The 16,525-nt window shown below is 44.8% G+C and overlaps 1 protein-coding gene across 1 annotated transcript in view; it reads right to left on the bottom strand.

Annotated features, from left to right (window-relative positions):
- Positions 1-16,525, bottom strand: part of LOC311110991 (adhesion G protein-coupled receptor A3-like) — a gene marked incomplete at both ends in the record, with an annotated part of 251,186 nt that overhangs the window by 123,886 nt on the left and 110,775 nt on the right. The window contains 3 exon segments of the mRNA XM_084153664.1: positions 4,226-4,375; positions 6,204-6,423; positions 11,150-11,314. Coding sequence (XP_084009790.1) covers positions 4,226-4,375; positions 6,204-6,423; positions 11,150-11,314 — 535 coding nt within the window.

Below are 16,525 nucleotides of genomic sequence, written 5' to 3'. Positions count from 1 at the left end.
AGTTACCACCTCAACGGGCGGGGGATTGCGCGATAAACCTCAGGGTAGACGCTGTACCTCCCAGGAGTCATATATACACCGTCACAGGCGGAAACGGTGGCTATGGAGACATATGTCACTGAGTCCCTGCGTCAGGGGTATATACGTCCCTCCACTTCACCCGCCTCCTCAAGTTTCTTCTTTGTGAAGAAGAAGGACGGAGGTCTGCGCCTATGCATTGATTATCGACCACTGAACAGGGAGACAATTAGATTTAGTTATCCTCTCCCCCTCATTCCTTCAGTGGTTGAATCGATGCATGGGGCGTGCTTCTTCACCAAATTGGATCTCAGGAGTGCGTACAACCTGGTGCTTACCCAAGAGGGAGATGAGTGGAAGGCAGCATTCAGCACAATCACGGGGCATTATGAATACCTGGTGATGCCCTATGGTTTGATGAATGCTCCCTCCGATTTCCAGTCCTTTGTGAACGATGTGTTTCGGGACATGCTTGGTCGCGGTGTAGTGGTCTACATCGATGACATCCTGGTGAATTCCGCTACTCGCACTGAGCATGTGACCCTGGTTCACAAGGTGCTGGCCCGACTGTTGGAGAATGACCTTTATGCTAAGGCAGAGAAGTGTATGTTTTTCCAGCAGTCCATCTCCTTCCTTGGATACCGCATTTCCACCTCAGGGGTGGAGATGGAGGGAGATCGCATTTCAGCCGGGCGTAATTGGCCAACTCCAACCACGGTTAAGGAGGTGCAGCGAATCCTTGGCTTTTCCAACTACTATTGAAGGTTTATCTGGTGCTTTGGCAAGGTCGCAGCTCCCATCACATCCCTGTTGAAGGGTGGGCCGTCCCGGCTCCGCTGGTCTGCTGAGGTGGATCTAGCCTTCAGGAGACTGCGGGGTCTGTTCACCTCAGCTCCGGTCCTAGCCCACCCCGATCCATCACTACCGTTTGTAGTGGAGGTGGATGCGTCCGAGGTAGGGATGGGCGCTGTCCTATCCCAACGCTCGGGCACGCCACCCAAGCTCCGCCCCTGTGCCTTCTTCTCGAAGAAGCTCAGCCCAGCGGAGCAGAACTACGATGTTGGTGATCAGGAGCTGTTGGCTGTTGTCCGAGCCTTGACCGTGTGGAGGCATTGGCTCGAAGGGGCGAAACACCCTTTCCTCGTCTGGATGGACCACCATAACCTGGAGTACATTCGGGCAGCGAGGAGGCTGAATCCTCGCCAGGCCAGGTGGGTCCTATTCTTCACCCCGTTTGATTTTACATTGTCATACATTCCGGGTACGAAGAACGTGAAGGCAGACGCACTGTCCCGGCTGTATGACACACCCCCATACTCCCGGCCTCCCGCATTGTGGCACCGATAGTATGGGCGATGGACGCGGATATAGAGCAGGCATTACGCACAGATCCATAGCCACCGCAGTGTCCAGCTGGGCTGCAGTACATACCTGCTCTTATCTGTGATCGTCTGATCTTCTGGGCACACACGTCACCCTCCTCTGGTCACCCAGGTATCGGTCGGACAGTGCGCTGCCTGAGCGGAAAGTACTGGTGGCCTACCTTGGCTAAGGACGTGAGGGTGTACATCTCCTCCTGCTCAGTGTGCGCCCAGAGTAAGGCACCTAGGCACCTCCCAGCGGGTAAGCTACAACCATTACCAGTTCCACAACGACCATGGTCTCACCTTAGCATTTATTTTCTGACTGATCTTCCCCTCTCCCAAGGTAACACCACCATCCTATAAGGTGAATGCACCTATTTGTAAGTCGCTCTGGATAAGAGCGTCTGCTAAATGACGTAAATGTAAATGTTGTGGACCGCTTCTCAAAGTCCTGCCGCCTCCTTCCTCTACCCGGTCTCCCCACAGCCCTGCAGACTGCGGAGGCCCTGTTTACTCACGTCTTCCAGCACTAAGGGGTACCAGAGGATATAGTGTCTGACCGAGGTCCCCAGTTCACGTCTACAGTCTGGAAGGCGTTCATGGAACGTCTGGGGGTCTCGGTCAGCCTGACGTCTGGGTTCCACCCCGAGAGTAATGGGCAGGTGGAATGGGTAAATCAGGACGTGGGTAGGTTCCTGCGGTCCTACTGCCAGGACCGGCCAGGGGAGTGGTCGGTGTTCTTGCCATGGGCAGGATATGCCCAGAACTCTCTCCGCCACTCCTCCACTAACCTAACGCCTTTCCAGTGTGTTCTAGGTTACCAACCGGTTTTGGCACCGTAGCACCAGAGCCTGCGGTGGATGACTGGTTTCGGCGTGCAGAGAAGACGTGGGATGCTGCCCACGTTCACCTCCAATGTGCCGTGCGTCGTCAGAAGGCCAACGCTGACCGCAACCGCAGTGAGGCCCCCCGTCTTTGTACCGTGGGATCGGGTCGGGTCTGGCTCTCGACCCGGAATCTGCCCCTCCGCCTGCCCTGCCTGAAGCTGAGCCCGCGGTTTGTGGGGCCGTTCAAAGTTCTGAGGAGAGTCAACGAGGTCACATATAGGTTATTACTTCCCCCTGATTACCGTATTAACCCCTCATTTCATGTGTCTCTCCTCAGGACGGTGGTAGCTGGTCCACTCCAGGAGTCTGAGGTGCGGAAGGTCCCTCCACCTCCTCTGGACATTGAGGGGGCCCCGGCATACTCGGTCCGTTCCATCCTGGATTCGAGGTGTCGGGTGGGGGGCCTTCAGTACCTCGTGGAGTGGGAGGGGTACGGTCCGGAGGAACGGTGCTGGGTCCCGGTGAGGGATATCCTCGATCCCTCCATGTTACGGGATTTCCACCGTCGCCATCTAGCTCGCCCTGCTCTGCATCTTCCTGGCTGTCCCCGAGGCCGGGGTCGGGGCGCGCTGCTGGAGCCGCGAGTCAAGGGGGGGGGGGGTACTGTCACGACTTCCGCCAAGGCTGCCTCCCCTCCTTGTTCGAGCAGGTTTCAGCGTTTGTCGTCACCGGCTTACTAGCTGCTGCCGATCCATTTATCATCAGTCCACTTGTCTTGTCTATATAATCACACACACCTGGTTCTTATCCCCAATTAGTCATTGTATAAGTGTTCCCTCTGCTTCCTTGTCTGTGTGGGTGATTGTTTGTAGTGAGCTGTGTGTAGCTCGGTTGAACTACCCTTACCTTGTTGTTGCCAGGGTAGATATTTCTCCTGTGCCTGAGTTTTGTTGTCGCATGCTTGCGCAACTGTTTATCGATGGAATAAACTCTTTGGATGCATATTACTCGTATTACTCCTTCTATCACACGCATCACACTAGGCCCTTCATGGAATGAGTTTGACACCCCTGATTTAAGCTGTCATCTGAACAGTTTCATACAGGAAGCCTGAAGTCTATTCTTGCAAATCCCTGCTTTCAAAACACTGAAAAGCACTCACATCTCACAGGCTTAAATAATACCAGGTCAGGAATAGCAGCTAACTATATGTTAAGTTTCCCCTCAAATTGCATGTTACTAAATTGCTGAACTGATGACATCTCGGCAGGTAGCTTAGTGGTTAAGAGCGTTGTGCCAGTAACCGAAAGGTCGCTGGTTATAATCCCCGAGCCGACTAGGTGAAAAATCTGTCTGTGCCCTTGAGCAAGGCACTTAACCCTAATTGCTCCTGTAAGTCGCTCTGGATAAGAGCGTCTGCTAAATGACTAAAATGTAAATCTCAGGGAAATTAGCACCCATAGTCTAGCATTTATGGAGCTGGAGTCGAGTAGACTAGCCAGCTACCGGAGCAAAAAGAGACATCCACTTATTTGTGCCTTTAATTGGACTATAAACAGTTCATCCAAAGAAAACAGTTGGGGGTTCTTTATTCAGTCCCTCCAGGATTTCGCAGGGATTCTTTTATGACATTTGCAAGCAAAAATGCTTGATTTTGCTGCAGGAATTCTGACATTATACATGGCAATATGCAATGATTTTGTCCAATTTGTCAGGAAAATGCATTGACGAGGGAAAAGGTTTGTTGGCGTGTGGCTTGATTGAACCATATTATGCGTTAAATGTGCGGTGATTGGATGAAATTGCGAGCCCTCTTTTTGTACTGATTTGACAGTTTTATGCGGAAATAGTGCGGTGATTGGTCAAATTTGCAAGCCCGCTGGGAACTGTTGATTTACCAAAAAATTGACTGCTGCATGGATGCTGAGGGTAAATGCTGTGTGTGTGTTTTTGCACAAGCACGCATGTGTTTGTGTGTGTGTGTGAGCAGCAGCTAAGTGCTGCTATCATACATACTTCTCTACGCTGGTCCACAAGGCGAGTCAGCCTCTCAACCAGGTGTGTGACAAAGATGACGTCCATCACATCGCTGAAGTCCCCTGCCCTGCTGGTGAAGGCTACCAGCTGCTGGGCTAACGGCTGGGGATTACTGGTGTTGATGGTCATCTGGAAATAGAAACAGTCATTGGGTTAGAAGAGGCTAGATCACTTGGATTTACACAGATGCATTTCATACAGTGGGGAGAACAAGTATTTGATACACTGCCGATTTTGCAGGTTTTCCTACTTACAAAGCATGTAGAGGTCTGTAATTTTTATCATAGGTACACTTCAACTGTGAGAGACGGAATCTAAAACAAAAATCCAGAAAATCACATTGTATGATTTTTTTATAATTAATTTGCATTTTATTGCATGACATAAGTATTTGATCACCTACCAACCAGTAAGAATTCCGGCTCTCACAGACCTGTTCGTTTTTCTTTAAGAAGCACTCCTGTTCTCCACTCATTACCTGTATTAACTGCACCTGTTTGAACTCGTTACCTGTATAAAAGACACATGTCCACACACTCAATCAAACAGACTCCAACCTCTCCACAATGGCCAAGACTAGAAAGCTGTGTAAGGACATCAGGGATAAAATTGTAGACCTGCACAAGGCTGGGATGGGCTACAGGACAATAGGCAAGCAGCTTGGTGAGAAGGCAACAATTGTTGGCGCAATTATTAGAAAATGGAAGAAGTTCAAGATGACGGTCAATCACCCTCGGTCTGGGGCTCCATGCAAGATCTCACCTCGTGGGGCATCAATGATCATGAGGAAGGTGAGGGATCAGCCCAGAACTACACGGCAGGACCTGGTCAATGACCTGAAGAGAGCTGGGACCACAGTCTCAAAGTAAACCATTAGTAACACACTACGCCATCATGGATTAAAATCCTGCAGCGCACGCAAGGTCCCCCTGCTCAAGCCAGCGTATGTCCACGCCCGACTGAAGTTTGCCAATGACCATCTGGATGATCCAGAGGAGGAATGGGAGAAGGTCATGTGGTCTGATGAGACAAAAATAGAGCTTTTTGGTCTAAACTCCACTCGCCGTGTTTGGAGGAAGAAGAAGGATGAGTACAACCCCAAGAACACCGTCCCAACCGTGAAGCATGGAGGTGGAAACATCATTCTTTGGGGATGCTTTTCTGCTAAGGGGACAGGACAACTGCACCGTATTGAGGGGAGGATGGATGGGGCCATGTATCGCGAGATCTTGGCCAACAACCCCCTTCCCTCAGTAAGAGCTTTGAAGATGGGTTGTGGCTGGGTCTTCCAGCATGACAACAAACCCAAACACACAGCCAGGACAACTAAGGAGTGGCTCCGTAAGAAGCATCTCAAGGTCCTGGAGTGGCCTAGCCAGTCTCCAGACCTGAACCCAATAGAACATCTTTGGAGGGAGCTGAAAGTCCGTATTGCCCAGCGACAGCCCCGAAACCTGAAAGATCTGGAGAAGGTCTGTATGGAGGAGTGGGCCAAAATCCCTGCTGCAGTGTGTGCAAACCTGGTCAAGACCTACAGGAAACGTATGATCTCTGTAATTGCAAACAAAGGTTTCTGTACCAAATATTAAGTTCTGCTTTTCTGATGTATCAAATACTTATGTCATGCAATAAAATGCAAATTAATTACTTAAAAATCATACAATGTGATTTTCTGGATTTTTGTTTTAGATTCCGTCTCTCACAGTTGAAGTGTACCTATGATAAAAATTACAGACCTCTACATGCTTTGTAAGTAGGAAAACCTGCAAAATCGGCAGTGTATCAAATACTTGTTCTCCCCACTGTATGTGTTATAAAATAACAGTTTGTATGTCTTCCTATGGGCATAAATCAAGCCAGATATTACCTAAAATACAAAAATAGTTAACGATTCAGATGATTCCGTTTTAGACCCCCTTGTCTCGCGTTGTCTCTGCTAGTGAGAAAGCAGTCCTACCTGGGTGAGCTCGTGCAGTACGCGAGTCACCTCGCTGGCATACGGGCACTGGGTATAGTCGTCCTCTGCCCACCGGCCTGCCCGGTCACAGCGTCGCCAGGCCTTCTTCTCCCTCTGAGTGAGGTGGTGTGAAGCGGCACCAGAAGGGTGAGGGGCAGAGCCAAATGTGGATGGAGCACAAGGCAGGAAGGCCAGTATCCCTGCCAGGGTCTTTGGCCACCTGTCACAAAATATGGTATCAATATCATTGTCACCATGATCCACAATAAGCCTTGATTCCCCGATTACACTACATAGATGTGACACTTTGCCTTGTTATTATGTCGCATTACTATCTTATAATATATTGTTGATTGCTGATCTGCATGACATGTAAACAAACATATTGGCACTGCATATTACATATAAATCTTACTCCCTGAAAATACCCTAAAAAATACCAATGAAAACAAGCTTGTTTCATTTCAACAATGTCATTTTGGCAATTTTTCATAACGTGAAACAAAGGGAGTAAATTGAGGTGAGACTGAGGATAAATCTGTTGTTGTGTTCAGAGGAACCTGTCCAGCTTTCTCCCCCTGTCATCATGGCACCGGCTACTTCGTAATGTATGGCACTAATTCCCCAACCCCAAAAAAGTGTCTCATTTTCCAGCCCATTACGCCTCTGCTGAGCAGAAACAAAGCCTCTCTGCTCGCTGCACTGGAAGTGTGTTGTAAAGTACACGAGCAATTCACGACAACAATGGAGCATACACGGAAACAGGACTGACAGGAGAAAAACAGACAACTTCTCAAGACTTCCAGATGGACAGGGACGGAGACAGAGGGAGAGGTGGAAAGCAAACCTGGGTTCAAATATTATCTGCAATAATTTCTGTGCTTGATTGAGCTTGCCTGATGCGATGGAACCAATTGAACAGTCCCAAAATGGTAAATCCTCCCATCTGGCACTCCAGGCCGACTGAAGCAAATGCTCAAAGTATTTGAACCCAGGTCTCGTGGAGAGCCTGTTAGCTTTTCAACTCATAAAGCTTTAGCTGGAATGGAAAATGCCAGTCAGAAACTAATTGGAATGTTTTATAGAAAGCTATAGTATACAGTGCCTTGCAAAAGTATTCATCGCCCTTGGCATTTTTCCTATTTTGTTGCATTACAACCTGTAATTTAAATTGATTTCTATTTTGATCTCATGTAATGGACATACACAAAATAGTCCAAATTGGTGAAGTGAAATGAAAAAAATAACTTGTTTTAAAAAATACCATCAAATAAATAACGGAAAAGTGGTGCATGCATATGTATTCACCCCTTTGCTATGAAGCCCCTAAATAAGATCTGGTGCAACCAACTACCTTCAGAAGTCACATAATTAGTTAAATAAAGTCCACCTGTGTGCAATCTAAGTGTCACATGATCTGTCACATGATCTCAGTATATATACACCTGTTCTGAAAGGCCCCAGAGTCTGCAACACCACTAAGCAAGGGGCACCACCAAGCAAGCGGCACAATGAAGACCAAGGAGCTCTTCAAACAGGTCAGGGACAAAGTTGTGGAGAAGTACAGATCAGGGTTGGGTTATAAAAAAATATCAGAAACTTTTAACATCCCACGGAGCACCATTAAATCCATTATTAAAAAATGTAAAGAATATGGCACCACAACAAACCTGCCAAGAGAGGGCCGCCCACCAAAACTCACAGACCAGGCAAGGAGGGCATTAATCAGAGAGGCAACAAAGAGACTAAAGATAACCCTGAAGGAGCTGCATAGCTCCACAGCGGAGATTGGAGTATCTGTCCATAGGACCACTTTAAACTATACACTCCACAGAGCTGGGCTTTACGGAAGAGTGGCCAGAAAAAAGCCATTGCTTAAAGAAAAAAAATAAGCAAACGTTTGGTGTTCGCCAAAAGCCATGTGGGACACTCCCCGAACATATGGAAGAAGGTACTCTGGTCAGATGAGACTAAAATTAAGCTTTTTGGCCGTCGAGGAAAACGCTATGTCTGGCGCAAACCCAACACCTCTCATCACCCCGAGAACACCATCCCCACAGTGAAGCATGGTGGTGAAAGCATCATGCTGTGAGGACATTCTTGAGGGAAACCTGTTTCAGTATTCCAGAGATTTGAGACTGGGACGGAGGTTCACCTTCCAGCAGGACAATGACGCTAAGCATACTGCTAAAGCAACACTTGAGTGGTTTAAGGGGAAACATTTAAATGTCTTGGAATAGCCTAGTCAAAGCCCAGACCTCAATCCAATTGAGAATCTGTGGTATGACTTAAAAATTGCTGTACACCAGCGGAACCCATCCAACTTGAAGGAGCTGGAGCAGTTTTGCCTTGAAGAATGGGCAAAATTCCCAGTGGCTAGATGTGCCAAGCTTATAGAGACATACCCCAAGAGACTTGCAGCTGTAATTGCTGAAAAAGGTGGCTCTACAAAGTATTGACTTTGGGGGGGTGAATAGTTATGCACGCTCAAGTTTTTTTTTTTTTTTTTCACTTCTTCAAAGTGGTAGGCATGTTGTGTAAATCAAATTATACAAATCCCCCAAAAATCAATTTTAATTCCAGGTAGTAAGGCAACAAAATAGAAAAAATGCCAAAGGGGTGAATACTTTCGCAAGCTACTGTAAACCTGGAGTACAGACTTATTAGCATTTTGGTGATTGATATGACACACATGGCTTCCTAATGCGTGGGGATAATTGCTAGCTAAACAGTACTTACAGTGGGGGAAAAAAGTATTTAGTCAGCCACCAATTGTGCAAGTTCTCCCACTTATAAAGATGAGAGAGGCCTGTAATTTTCATCATAGGTACACGTCAACTATGACAGACAAATTGAGAAAAGAAAATCCAGAAAATCACATTGTAGGATTTTTTATGAATTTATTTGCAAATTATGGTGGAAAATAAGTATTTGGTCACCTACAAACAAGCAAGATTTCTGGCTCTCACAGACCTGTAACTTCTTCTTTAAGAGGCTCCTCTGTCCTCCACTCGTTACCTGTATTAATGGCACCTGTTTGAACTTGTTATCAGTATAAAAGACACCTGTCCACAACCTCAAACAGTCACACTCCAAACTCCACTATGGCCAAGACCAAAGAGCTGTCAAAGGACACCAGAAACAAAATTGTAGACCTGCACCAGGCTGGGAAGACTGAATCTGCAATAGGTAAGCAGCTTGGTTTGAAGAAATCAACTGTGGGAGCAATTATTAGGAAATGGAAGACATACAAGACCACTGAAATCTCCCTCGATCTGGGGCTCCACGCAAGATCTCACCCCGTGGGGTCAAAATGATTACAAGAACGGTGAGCAAAAATCCCAGAACCACACGGAGGGACCTAGCGAATGACCTGCAGAGAGCTGGGACCAAAGTTACAAAGCCTACCATCAGTAACACACTACGCCGCCAGGGTCTCAAATCCTGCAGTGCCAGACGTGTCCCCCTGCTTAAGCCAGTACATGTGGCCTGAGTGGCGCAGTGGTCTAAGGCACTGCATCGCAGTGCTAACTGTGCCACTAGAGATCCTGGTTCGAATCCAGGCTCTGTCGCAGCCGGCCGCGACCGGGAGACTCATGGGCGGCGCACAATTGGCCCAGCGTCGTCCAGGGTAGGGGAGGGAATGGCCGGCAGGGATGTAGCTCAGTTGATAGAGCATGGCGTTTGCAACGCCAGGGTTGTGGGTTCGTTTCCCACGGGGGGCCAGTATAAAAAATAAAATAAAAATAATATTCACTAACTGTAAGTCGCTCTGGATAAGAGCGTCTGCTAAATGACTAAAATGTAAAATGTAAATGTAAACATGTCCAGGCCCGTCTGAAGTTTGCTAGAGTGCATTTGGATGATCCAGAAGAGGATTGGGAGAATGTCATATGGTCAGATGAAACCAAAATAGAACTTTTTGGTAAAAACTCAAGTCGTCGTGTTTGGAGGACAAAGAATGCTGAGTTGCATCCAAAGAACACCATACCTACTGTGAAGCATGGGGGTGGAAACATCATGCTTTGGGGCTGTTTTTCTGCAAAGGGACCAGGACGACTGATCCGTGTAAAGGAAATAATCAATGGGGCCATGTATCGTGAGATTTTGAGTGAAAACCTCCTTCCATCAGCAAGGGCATTGAAAATGAAACGTGGCTGGGTCTTTCAGCATGACAATGATCCCAAACACACCGCCCGGGCAACGAAGGAGTGGCTTCGTAAGAAGCATTTCAAGGTCCTGGAGTGGCCTAGCCAGTCTCCAGGTCTCAACCCCATAGAAAATCTTTGGAGGGAGTTGAAAGTCCGTGTTGCCCAGCGACAGCCCCAAAACATCACTGCTCTAGAGGAGATCTGCATGGAGGAATGGGCCAAAATACCAGCAACAGTGTGTGAAAACCTTGTGAAGACTTACAGAAAACGTTTGACCTGTGTCATTGACAACAAAGGGTATATAACAAAGTATTGAGAAACTTTTGTTATTGACCAAATACTTATTTTCCACCATAATTTGCAAATAAATTCATTAAAAATCCTACAATGTGATTTTCTGGATTTTTTTTCTAATTTTGTCTGTCATAGTTGACGTGTACCTATGATGAAAATTACAGGCCTCTCTCATCTTTTTAAGTGGGAGAACTTGCACAATTGGTGGTTGACTAAATATTTTTTTCCCCCACTGTACATTCCATGGAAATGTTTTTCATTTCACTGTTTACATTTTCTTTGTTATCTAATATTCTATAGTAACTTCCTACTTCAGCAGAGCTGAGTTTAGTGAACCATTGGGCTTTCACATTTCACATTCTCAAAACACTGACTTCTTGAATGCCAACATGAGGTCAGACATGTTTTAGGCTACCTTGTTGCACTGTAGCTGACCTTTGACCTTGTCATTTAGTCTTGACCTGAAAAGGTCCTTCTGTCTGGTCTGGTTAGAGCACCCACCTGAAGTCTCCCTTGTTGCTGTTGACCCTGTCTGCTGAGCAGTAGGGTGCTGACGTCTCCAACACAAGGATCTCCATCTGTTTGGACATGTTGCCACGGGAACTGGTCACCTGGCACTCCCAGATGCCAGACAGGCTGTGGTTGATGTTGGAGAGGACGACCTCGCTGGAGGAAAGAAGAAGACAGATCTATGAGTTTGCGTGTGTCTGTGTGTGTGTGTGTGTGTGTCTGTGTGTGTGTGTGTGTGTGTGTGCATGTAACCGCACAAGAACTACTCAATTCAAGAAACATTTAGAATTGTAAAACTTAAAATAGTATTGTTATAATGACTTAGAGCTGTGGTCGTTACATGCTTTGGTGATTGGTACTTAAAATGGAGCATGTCTTCTTCGTAAGGAGGATTTCTATTTGAATGGGACGTCCCTGGTTATATAAAGAATACATACATGACAACAGATTATAAAGTATTGGATTTGGTTTTTTTATACACCAATTGAAAGGATGGCTTGTAATATTTCTGAAAATAAACCCAACAAATTGCTAGGCAAGAACCACTATCTCCATAGAAATACTGTATTTCTCAGCGTAAAGCCAACTCTATTTTTTATTACTAATGCATAATAATTTCCGTAAAATCCACATTTCCACATGGCACCTCAGAGAATTGACTGCTTTGCTCCACACTTTTGTTAAGCAGCATTCAGTGTTGAAAAAAAGCAGCCGCGGTTTCCCCCAAAAACATGACTTTTCAAATTTGACTTAGGAACAACACCATGGGTGTTTGACAGTTGACATTCAAATTATTAGTGACAGGCAAGAGAAGGCACTTACATCTTCCACAGTAAAAATGATTAGTTGCTGAGTGCACTCTGATGTGCCAGAGAATAATCCTTGACAGCGCCTCTGAACAGAGGATGTGCAGAAAATATTTATTCACCGACATGAAATACTCTCAAATAGCTCATTTTACTTGTCTCTTGCTGTTGTGTTTCCTTGAATTCCTTCAGTAACATAGATCTGAATCCCATAGACATGACAACACAAATATCTTAAAAACCTTTACTGTGCTTTAAAATGTTCCTTTCAGTACGGTTCAGCAACTATGGTGGATGGATGTGTACTCTGACCATCTTAGTACAGTTTGTCTCGGCTCGGTTTGGCTCAGTAGTGTGAAAAGGCCTCTAGATTCTAATCTACAGCTTGGCGACTTTTAAAGACTCATATCTTCACACTGTTTTAATTCCCTGAATCGACATTTCTCAATTACTTTGCCTCAATTACACTCTCTGTGAGGAAATAATGAAAATAATGAAACACTGAATGGTTAAATCTCTGCATTTCACTCACCACTCATTTCTGTTGGGGATTCCAAAGGGCTCTATATTAAATTCTGAACTATTGACTGAGTTAAATGGCATCCTGTGTGGAGTGGTAGAATGGAGGGGGAGACGAGAGCTGTGAGAGAGAGGCCAAACTCCTGGGTGTTTCGCAGGGCTTTTAGCTAATCAAAAGGGGACCATCACGCTCTCCCAGAAGTTTGGTTGGTGCGTAAAACCCGTAAGTTCAGATAAGCAAAAGGTGTGATTGGTCTGCACTCAAAAAGATAAAGATTTTTATTTTTATTTTCACTGCATCAGGGATAGTGTACACATACATTTCCCTGATGCAGTGAAAATAATAACACATTTTTTAAATGAAGTCAACTTTATGCGACATCTTTTTGAGTGCGGAGCCATCACACTTTTTTTTGCAGGGCTGTTAGATAAAAGCTTTTAACACTGATCATGATTTCATCGGCTGGAGCAGAGGCAAGAACCTGAGGGTCTTTTGGGATTTGAGTAAAAACTTGCGCTGAGATTCGGTATGCTTTACCCTGCAGGCAAACATCTTATGAATGACCTACTTCTCTACCCTTTACCACTCAGCAAAACACCCGTCTAGGTCGAGATAGATGTAGCTAGATGTACTGTAGCTCGATTAGGGTTGCAAAACCACCAGTAATTTACCAATGTTCAGTAATTTTGGTAATTAACAGGTAATCTATGGCAATCTATGGTAACTTTGGTAATTTATAGTTGAATAACTTTTTTAAAATGTGTTAATAATTTTTTCTTAATCTTTACAGCTGTGTTCAAGAGTTTCTAGTGGATAGACCATATGGTTAAAGAGAAAATAGCCTAATTAACGAAAAAAGCTCCAAATCAACAATGGCATAATTTTCAATTAACTCTGCAACTATTCCAACTATTGACATATGTGTACAAATATGAAGGATATTTCATGCTGAAACCCTCATATTAAACACGAACAGTATTCACTAAATTGATGGGTTGTATTTAGGATAATGTTTTACAGCTTGGTCTTTAAATGATTTATTTCAAAATCATCTTATTTTATTGTTTGATATATTTTACATGTTATGAAAATTCTGGCAGTTTACTGGTAAACTTACAAAGTTACCAGTATTATACTCTCCCTTTGCAACCCTAAAATAGATTAATTATTAGTTCCTCTTCCCTCGCTTAGCTTCCTTAGCCATGCCCAATAGACAATTATACCACACTGTACATCAGAAGGACTGATAAAGTGAGCGCTTTGTGTGAGTCCAATCCAGTGCAGTGATGTTGAAAAATCCTGTGATAGCATGGGCAACCCAGTGTTGCTACTGCTACTGCCTCAGTTGTCTCCAACACCACAGGCAGAAATAGAACACAGCTCTCTCTCCCTATAACAGCAGTGTTCCTTCCAAGGGACACAACCACAAAGTAGTGTATCAACTCTCCAGTCAGGCCCTAAATAGAAACCCTCTGAGCTTAATCCAATATCAGCCAGTCTGATGTCTCCATGCAAGCAGCTTGCTTGCCTTTCATTTCTAGGAAAGAGAAAACTGAGGAAAAGAAAGCATTTAAACATATTATGATTCTAATGACATGATGATGACTTAAAGAATTGATGATGGCAAAGATGACAATTCGTTCATGGCAATAATGAAATAAAGTCATAAAGTCCATGTAAATGTAACTGCAGAGAAAGTGTGTGTGTGTGATTAAAGTGATAGTTCACGCAAATTACTAAATCACGTGTTGGTTTCCTTACCCTGTAAGCAGTCTATGGACAAGGTATGACAGCAATTCATTTCCCTGGATGCACAAAAAATTCTAATATCGGTCCCATGACTTGAATGGGATTTATGCCACAAATGCCAAAATGTTAGCATGTGAAAACAGTGCCAGGGAAACTAAGCCAAAGCATGGATTGCTGTCATACCTTGCTTACAGGGTAAGGAAACCAATGTGTCATTTTGTAACTTGGATGAACTATCCCTTTAAGACTAAGATCACATTATTAGTCAACTGTACAGATACCAGCAATCCTCCACTTGCCAGCTCACTTCCTGTCAGATTTTACCCGTCAGACCGGGGATTTTAACAGGCAACCCTCTGGTTGCTGGCTCACCTCTCTAACCGCTTGGCTACCTACTGCCCCTGTGCTACCTGCCACCCCTGTGCTACCTGCCGTCCCTGTGCAAGTTTATGTGTGAGAGACTGAGACATGAATAGTGTGCAGAGAGGACAGTTCCATCATTGGTGAACAGGCCAACCAACACATACTTTACCATGGGAAATATATCTCCCCCTCTTCTCCTCTCTCAGCTCTTGCCCCCTCTCTCCCAGCTCTTTCCCTCTCTCGGTCTCTACTCTCCCAGCTCTCACCCCATATCCCACTCTCCCCTTCTCCTCCCTACTGCCTGAGCAAGGCAAACTCACCACTAAATAACAAAGTGGCAGCTAGATCATAAACTCTCCCATATCTGCTACACAGAGATCAACTGAGACCCAGATAAACAGATTGACAGTTTGTCCAGCTCCAGCAGTCAGCTTATGGGTGGATTGGTGATTTGATAGAAAACATTTTAGTAAGGTCGTCCTCACACTGAATAATAACCATGAGAGGGAGCTGGGAGCTTGGAGCGCTAGGTCGAGACAGGGGCACAACACAAAGCAATGACCTAAATCCACACATAACACTGCGCTATTGTGAAGCTGTCTGCACCTAACGCTTCCCAAAGGCCTCATTAGCAACGTTTATGCTCTCACGCTGATATTGAACTATTTGTTTTCATAATGCCTGCTTACAAGACACTAAACTTTAAAAGCGTCCCCTCCACAACAACAAAGCAATATTCCAACGCTCTGGCAATGCTCAGGCATTTTACAAGAGGCTCAATGCCACAGAGTTGGTTTCCTACTTCCTCTTTCTCTAAGTAAGTGTGTGGGTGCTTCCAATCATAAATTCAGTTTAACAGCTACTGTATTCTTGCAAACAAATAAACATAGGAAACAGAATAAAGTTAACTTTGTGTATGGGGACCATAGTTAGCAAGCTCGCAGACGCTCTCTGTGTGCATAAACACACATGTACACCTTCAGCATTGCCGGGCGCGTTGTTGAATTCAACCGACTGAAATCTGAAACCTGGCACAGTGGACACGATTCAGTGCTGCAAAAAAAGGGAAGACAAAGTATGCAATTATAGCCTCATAACTGGACAGTGGGTCCTTAGATTTTCTAAACTTTATGTTTTGTTATAGCCTATTTCTTTTCTAAGCCTATTTTTAATTTAATTCAATGTTTTATGTCATTCATATGCCGGTATAGGCTATTAACCCACACAGGCAGTCGGCCTACAAGATGTCCATTTATTGTTTCACATTTTGTTTTGTTTCTGAAAAATGATAGGCTACTGTTCAATAGGCCTTAGTGAGGTTTCAAAGCTACCGGTAATTTACCAAAGTTACTGGAAAATTCATTAATTTTGGTAATTCATTGTAATTATGGTAAACATTTTTCACAAAAGCATGTGCAAGGTGTCAATTTAGGCTCTTGTTTCAAATGTGTTTCTACAAAACATTAGGCTACTGTTCAATAGTCCTAAATATTCAATAAATAAATGAATAAATGTTGAAGCAAAATGTCCTTGTTCAATAAATGTTCAAGAGAAAACTGTATTGTGAAAATGTATTCACAATAAAGGTGAATGCACATTCAATAGCAGTGTGTGCATGCATTGGGTTATTGAGCTTGTTTTGGCTGATTTCATTGGGCTACAGATGAAAAACAATTGGCTTCCCTTCCATTTTGGACGTACTTTTTATTGACACAGAAAAGCTAATCCATGCATATATTTTCTCCAGAATGGATTATAGCAACGCTGTACTTGGGGGCCTGCATGCAAATTCAATTCATAAACTACAGCTCATCCAAAACAGTGCCGCAAAAATTCTGACACAAACAAAGAAGTCTGCCCACATCACCCCCATCCTTGCTGATCTCTATTGGCTACCTGTTCCTCAAAAAATTAATTAAATTATCCTCC

The sequence above is a fragment of the Coregonus lavaretus genome, assembly GCF_964263955.1.
Source record: "Coregonus lavaretus genome assembly, chromosome: 36".
NCBI classification, from domain to species: domain Eukaryota; kingdom Metazoa; phylum Chordata; class Actinopteri; order Salmoniformes; family Salmonidae; genus Coregonus; species Coregonus lavaretus.
This window is presented reverse-complemented; position numbering and strand designations above follow the sequence as displayed.